The sequence below is a fragment of the Dasypus novemcinctus genome, chromosome 11 (assembly GCF_030445035.2).
Source record: "Dasypus novemcinctus isolate mDasNov1 chromosome 11, mDasNov1.1.hap2, whole genome shotgun sequence".
NCBI classification, from domain to species: domain Eukaryota; kingdom Metazoa; phylum Chordata; class Mammalia; order Cingulata; family Dasypodidae; genus Dasypus; species Dasypus novemcinctus.
Genome location: NC_080683.1, coordinates 94,445,577 through 94,452,663, shown reverse-complemented (window position 1 = coordinate 94,452,663; position 7,087 = coordinate 94,445,577). Strand labels below are relative to the sequence as shown.

General features: G+C 34.5%; 1 protein-coding gene across 4 annotated transcripts in view; it reads left to right on the top strand.

Annotated features, from left to right (window-relative positions):
- The first annotated feature begins 698 nt into the window (after positions 1-698).
- ROS1 (ROS proto-oncogene 1, receptor tyrosine kinase) overlaps positions 699-7,087 on the top strand; it is a 132,054-nt gene continuing 125,665 nt past the window's right edge. For all 4 annotated transcript variants that reach the window (XM_058307325.2, XM_058307326.2, XM_058307324.2 and 1 more), the window contains exon 1: positions 699-1,203. In XM_058307325.2, coding sequence (XP_058163308.1) covers positions 1,081-1,203 — 123 coding nt within the window. In that variant the 5' untranslated portion in view covers positions 699-1,080. The remainder of the gene's footprint in view (positions 1,204-7,087) is intronic.

Below are 7,087 nucleotides of genomic sequence, written 5' to 3'. Positions count from 1 at the left end.
GTTGTACAACAATTTTGTCAATATTTACTAAAAAAAATGTTGAGCTCAAAACAAAAACTCACATGTTGCTCATAATCAAAACCTCATAACATTAAAAAATAGCATTTGGTATAATTTATTTAAGAAGGCAAGGAAATTCACTTGACACACTAGATTACTACAAAAATGAACAAACCCGTGCAAAAAATATGTGGCTTTAAAGAGTTAACAGTCTGCAATCTAAAAAGTGACTTTCCAGAATGACTCACTTCTCTACCTTGCAGACTTCAAATTCTTTGTTTTAAGCTTCAGCTTAACTTTATCTTGATTCTAGGCTAATTAAAATTCTGTACAATATTTCCCTTTCAAGGCAGCCACACTTGTACATATCTTGGGTCTCTCTAGTGACTAGCCTCAGTTCTGTGTCTCAGTAGACTTGATAAGGCAGGATTTAGTTAATATGTAGTAAAATTCTGAGAGCTCTAACAAATGTCCTTGTCTTTAACTCACCCTCAGAATATTTTTCTCCTAATTGCAGTTTTGTTTGCTTTTTAATTTTAAAATATGGGTTTGGTTTCAAAGGTTCTGTTTCCCTCTCTACTGCATTACTTGACTTAGACACTTGAACTTTCCCCATGATTTTTATTATAATCATGCGACTGTTTCCTGAAGTATAGATAGATGGTCAAAATTCAATTTCCTGCATAGTTGAACCAAACCTCAAAGAAGTAAGGTGGTGGATGACCCCCCAAAGCAGTCCAGGTTCAAGTGTGCATGTGTCACGCTGAAATGCAATTTGCGTTTTCTACTTTGTTTACCTTCCATGTGAAGCACTCTTCTAGGACCTAACCTTTAGTCGGTGAGTGACTTTCATTTATGAGAGTAAAAGGAAGTTATGAAATAGCTCTATGCGAATGTTACACATTTATCATGAATCTCTAAAGGGCCAAAATATTATTTTAAAAGACAAAGATATTCTAATACATCAAAACAAAAACTCCTCTACACACTCAAGTGAAGTAATGAAACCCAAAGAATTCATATAGTGAAATGGAGAAAATTAGAAGAACGGCCATCTAACAATCCGCCATTGGTGAAGTAATGAAGAACGTTTACTGGCTTATTCTGAAACTTTTCACATTTGCAACTCTTGGCTGCATATGGATTTCTGTGGTGCATTGTACAGTCTTAAACAGCTGCCTAAAGTCATGTGTAAATAACCTGGTAAGTTTCAGCAACCTAATATTTATCTTTGCAGGAACTAGAACATGCAGAATTCATCTTGTTATAGCTGATAGAATTATTTTGTGACATTTTCTCATGAGAAGTATATCAAGGTAAGAAAGATTGTTTTTCTGAAATAAGTTAGGGATTTTTATCATTGCAAAAGGGGGACAGGGCTCTTTTATTTTCTTAAGTTATCTGCTCAGATTTTGCCTGGGGGAGGGTTGGGTAAAAGAGGCTTAAATAGAATCAATTTTGCATGCTTTCAAAATCCTAATTCAAACTCATTTATTACAAAATCATTTATATAGGTCTTGAAGCATGAACTAGATTTTGCCACAGAGTAATTAATATCTTTTAGTTCCAGACAAACTATTATTTATATTGTGGTTGTATGTCAGTTCAGGGAGTCAGAAGACCAAGGAAAGCAGATGTAGAGGCCATGTAAAACAACATTTTCATTTAAAAGCAGACAATTGTAAATCCCTTTATTTCTTTTGGTGTGTTTGTTATTTGTTCAGTGATAAGTTTTTTGCTATGGAAATTTGTGTTTTCTTCTCTTTTCTGGGTGTCATGCTTCCTATACATATAGTATAATATTTTTCTCAGTTATTGTGATTTATTTGTGCTTAAAGCAGTCACTGAGTCAACTTTAAAATCCAAATATCCAAAACTTATTCATATATACAAATAACATACAAAATATATAAAAACATACAGAACACTGTAATGAAAAATACACTCTTTTTGTATTTCTTATGTGAAAATATTCAGGGAAAGACATACTCATCATATCTAAAGACAAAGAAAATAGCATGATAGCTAATGTATGACACTATTTAAAGTTAAACTTTAAAAAATAATGAAAGTACCAAATACAGTACTCATTGTGCTAAAAGTATTGGAGATAGAATTTTGTGATACATTAAAAAATAAATGTACTTGTTTCATTCTTTTGGTTTAATTTGAACTATAGTGTAAAACACTTCTTAGGCTTACTATGGGTAGTAGCAGTTTTTATTTTTATAGTCTGGTGTTTCATATGAATCTTTGCTGCAGACTTCATTGCAATTAATCTAGGATTTTATGCTGTGATTTTTACAGTTGTAACCCACATTTAAAAATAGAAAAGGGGGCACTTAAATGTTTTCTTTCTTTAAAATTATTTTATTTTTCCCTGATAATAACAGGAATACAACTTCATTGTAAAATATTTATAAATGGAAAAGAATAAATTTAGGGAATAAAACCTAAAATTTCACCTTTATTAATGTTTGGTTATATTTTCTTTCAGTATTTTCCTCTTAAATGTACACAGTTACACACCTAATTTTTTCATTTAACATTATAATGTGAGCTTTTCCCATGCCATGCCCTTAAAGTGTTTGTTTGTTTTGGAGACAGGGTCTTTAATGTATTTAGAGTATTTCATCATGTGAATGTACCACCACAACATATTTGTTAACTTGCTTACTATTGAAACCAATTTTGGTTCTTTCCAATATTTCAGTTTTATTTTATTTTAGTTTATTTTTATCTTCTCTTTTGTGTGTGTGTGGGCTTCTTGATGCCAGGGCTTGGTGTAGGAGTAGACAGTTTGTTCCTTTGCTGAGCTGCCTTCCATTCACCGCCTCCAGAGAACGGCACAGCTGGTGTGGTGGTGACTACAAGAAAGACATGGTCTGCCAATTTGACCAATGCCTGTGATAAATGCCCCCCATCTGGGCCTCCCACTCAGGAGCTGGAGGGACAAAAGGGAGGTGGATGAATAATTGAACAGAGCCATAGATCAGGGGAGGGTATTTAAAGGGTTCTATATATTAAATCGCCTGAAATTTTTATCCATGCCATCTGATTTATATTTCCTTTGAAGGTCATCTTTGATTTTACTGGGTCATTCTTGGCACTGAGACATCTTTTCTTCAAAACAAAACAGAACTGTTAGAATTGCTGGTAGATGTGCAAGTCATAGTTTTGTGCTTAAACATGGAAATTTTGCATTAATTGAGGGATCCACATGTATTAATTGCATGTGTAAACTGGCTTAGTATTTTCAATTCTGTATGTCATGTACCGCAGAAAAACAAACAAAAAACAGGTATTGTTCTCTTGAACACTAGGATTATAAGATCCTTTATGAAAAAGAAAAAAGAAGATTCATTGTTAAGTTATTTATGTGTATTTTGCTACATCTTTTTGTAGATCCATAGGACGAAATAGCATATTAAAGGCTTCGTTTAATCACAGTTTTCCAAATATTTTTGGCAATAAAACCCTTCTTCTGAGTAGCACTTCTCAGCAACTGAGAAACTAGTGTTAAAAAAGTTCTGCATTAGAAGTCTCAATTCAAGACAATGGATGTTCCTGAGCTTTGATGTATTTTCTTCTCAGTGCTGGATGAAACTGGGAATACAAGAAAGGAAAATTATGTGATAACTATAGGAGGTTACAGCATGTTGAGAAGCTAAAATTTCTATCAATATAAATACTATGTGTTATAGTTTTTACAACAGTAAAAAAAACAATGACCATACATTTTTCTTTGGATTTGCATCTAAAGTTTCATAGGAATCAACTAAGAGACTTTAGAAATAATAAGTACAGAAGATTATTCTGTGGGAAAATAATGTACACTTAATACCCTTTTAATATATCAACTTTAAATTTTAAAACAAGATAACAGAACAAAGTTGTAATTGAAAAAAAAATCGATAAAATATCCAGAAATTAGCACAGCTTGCACTGAAGTAGGAAAAGATGGGCCAGTAAGACAAAATACAGTGAAAAAATAGAACCATGGATATAAGGGAATGTGGAATATGACAAAAGATGGCAATTCAAACCAAAGTGAGACTAGCCACTTTGAATAAAAAGTGAATCCTTGCATCACTTCCAGATTCAAGCAGGTATTTAAATATATATATAATTTAAATACAAATAGATAAATAAGAAAAACAAAGCAAAACTACACACTAGAAAGTATTAAAAAAACTAGGGGTGAGTCTTTTTATAATCTTGGGGTGGGGAATGCCTATTTTAATAGCCTAATTTAAAAATCCCAAATCCCTAAAAGAAAACAACAAATCTGACTACTTAGAAACTTAAACTGTTGCATGACAATAAAATAAATACAATAAAAAACAAAGCTGAAAAATTAAGTATTACATATGATAAAATTTTAACAACCTTAATATACCTAAAATCATTTACATAATATACATAAAAGCATTATTACATAATATACATAAAAGCATTATTGAAGACTAAGAAAACAAGCTTAAAATATAAACAACCATTTCACAAAAGAATACAAATGGCTACAAAGTTTGTAAAAGATTTTCAACCTTACAGCAACCACAGATGGCAAAATAAAAATAGATTATTTTTCTTCTACCAAACTGGCAAAAATAAAAGTACGTATAACAGTACTGGCAAAGGTGTAGATAGTGATCTGTTCATTAGGATGTACATGGAGAGATTTCTAGAAAACAATGGTTACTAAATGTCAAAATTAAAAAGGGAAATAAACCTGTAAGCCCTCAAGTACATGTCAAGAAATTGATCTGTGGAGAAAGGTATGTATGGAAAAGACTCTTGAGAGCAAGTTTGTTACACAATGTTAATAACTGAATTCTAAATGCCTGGCAATATACTATAATAATAATTAAATCTTCACAGAACCTTCTGAATTAAATATTATCCTACTTAAGTCCCAGATAAGAACACTAAGTGTAGACAGTACTGGTAACTTTTTAAAAGTGTAGTACTGGGTGCAAGTGGCCTATGTGGGATAAAAAAGCAGATCATTCTGCTCTGTCCCACTTACTAGTGTAGGAAGTGAAGAATGAATGTAATTCAGCTGAGGTGGGCAGGGTGGAACAATTGGTACCAAGAAGTCGGTGTTTTGTTGAGAGGACTTAAGACTTGGGATGGTGTTTGTGTCTTGGAAGCAGGTAATTGGAGCAGGTAGAACTAGGGTGAACTGGAGAGGTCCCAAAAGTGCAAAGCAGGGAAGGTGAATTTGGAGCAGATGATCAGAGGCATATGGTGCCAGGGTTGAGAGCACCTTCTCTAGATGAAGTCCCAGCTCTTAGACAAATTACTAAACCTCCGTTTGCTTTGATTGTAGAATTGTACCTGCCATTGTAGAGATGATTAGATGAGCTTACTTGTAAAACACTACAAGAGTGCCTGGACCATAGGAATCACTCAATAAATATTAATATTAGCTATGTTGAGGATGAGGAGAATGGGAAAAAACTGCAGATTACAGAAAAGTGTTCCTTGCCCAAGACTACTTCATGGGCAATCCCTTCAGCCTGTTTATTCTAATTTTGGGAACTGTCCAAAGGAGCACATCAATGATATAATTCTAATGTGACTTTATGGTCATCAAGAAACAACTCGGTTACCTTATTGTTTAAAATAGAACAAGAAAATTACAGTGTCCGTCCTTTAGCTTTTTAAAAATTACGTTATGTGATGTCTGAAATAACCCACGTGCAAGAAAATGCATTCTAAAAAATAGGTTACAATTCAGGATAACACATTAAGAATGTGGCCAAAAATTAATAATTTCATGGAAAGTAAACATTTTACTTTGCATAAGATAGGTTACCACATCTGAGAGTTATCTTTTTTAAAATATATTTTTTATTTATTTAAAAAAATACATATATCACACAAAATATTACATTAAAAAAATATAGGAGCTTCCCATGTATCCCACTCCCCACAAACTCCACTTTTCCAACATCAACAACTTCTTTCATTAGTGTGGTACATTCATTGCATTTGATGAATACATTTTGGAGCACTGCTGCGCAGCATGGATTGTAGTTTACATTGTGGTTTACACTTTTTCCCAGTCCATTCAGTGGGTTATGGCAGGATATATAATGTCCTGCATCTGTCCCTGCAATGTCATTCAGGACAACTTCAAGTCCTGAAAATGCCCTCATATCACACCTCCTTTTCCCTCTCCCTGCCTTCAGCAGCTCCCGCGGCCACTGTCTCCACATAAATGATATAATTCTAAGAGTTATCTTTGAAGTAAAATTTCCCAAGGATTTTTTTAAAAAGCAGTCCAGTATTTACATGAGCATGGGTTTTCTCTCCCTCTTCCTTACAATGTTTTGTCAGCATGTAGATCTTATTTATCTCTTAAATGGGGTTACTATACCTATGAAACACCGGTAGGTGAGAGTAGCCTTCTACAGTCAGGTAGTCCTGACCCTACCAGTCCCCCGTGTGACTTTGGGTATGTAATTGCTGTCTTTAAGGCCCAGGTTCCTAATCTCTTACAGAGGGACAATAGTACTACAGTCTTCTAGAGCGGAGACTCTCTAAGCTACTGCTCCTGAAGCACTAAGAGTACCTGACCCATAATGTGCACCGTGTTACTTAGGCGGACACCTTCTGTTGGAGAAAATATGGCGCTTACTGGGACACGGAGACTGATGTGACTATAGATAAAGAAAGAATTTATTGAGAAGCTCTCCCAATGGAGAGGGTCTGAAGAACAGACTTCAGCCCATTCCTGGAAGGGGGGGATTTGAATTTTATACAGAACTTTCCTAGGCAGGGAAATGATGGTCAGTGGGAGGGGGTTGAGGGTCTGAGTGAAGTACAGGGGCCAATAGGAAGCCCTAGAGGTGAACATTTTTCCTGATAGTGACTAGAAGATAGTGGGTTTTGCCATGCTGCAGGAACAGATGTTTCTTTGTTCTGTAGGAATTTTATCTCCCTCTAAAATGTAGTTAGGGAAGGTTTTCATTTCCCTTTACTCTCTCTCTATGTGGTTTCTTTGTTTAACCTGTGGGGAAGTGCCAAGCCCTTGGACATGTAGGCTTATGGGGGATGGGGTTAGCCTTTTCCCAGTGCA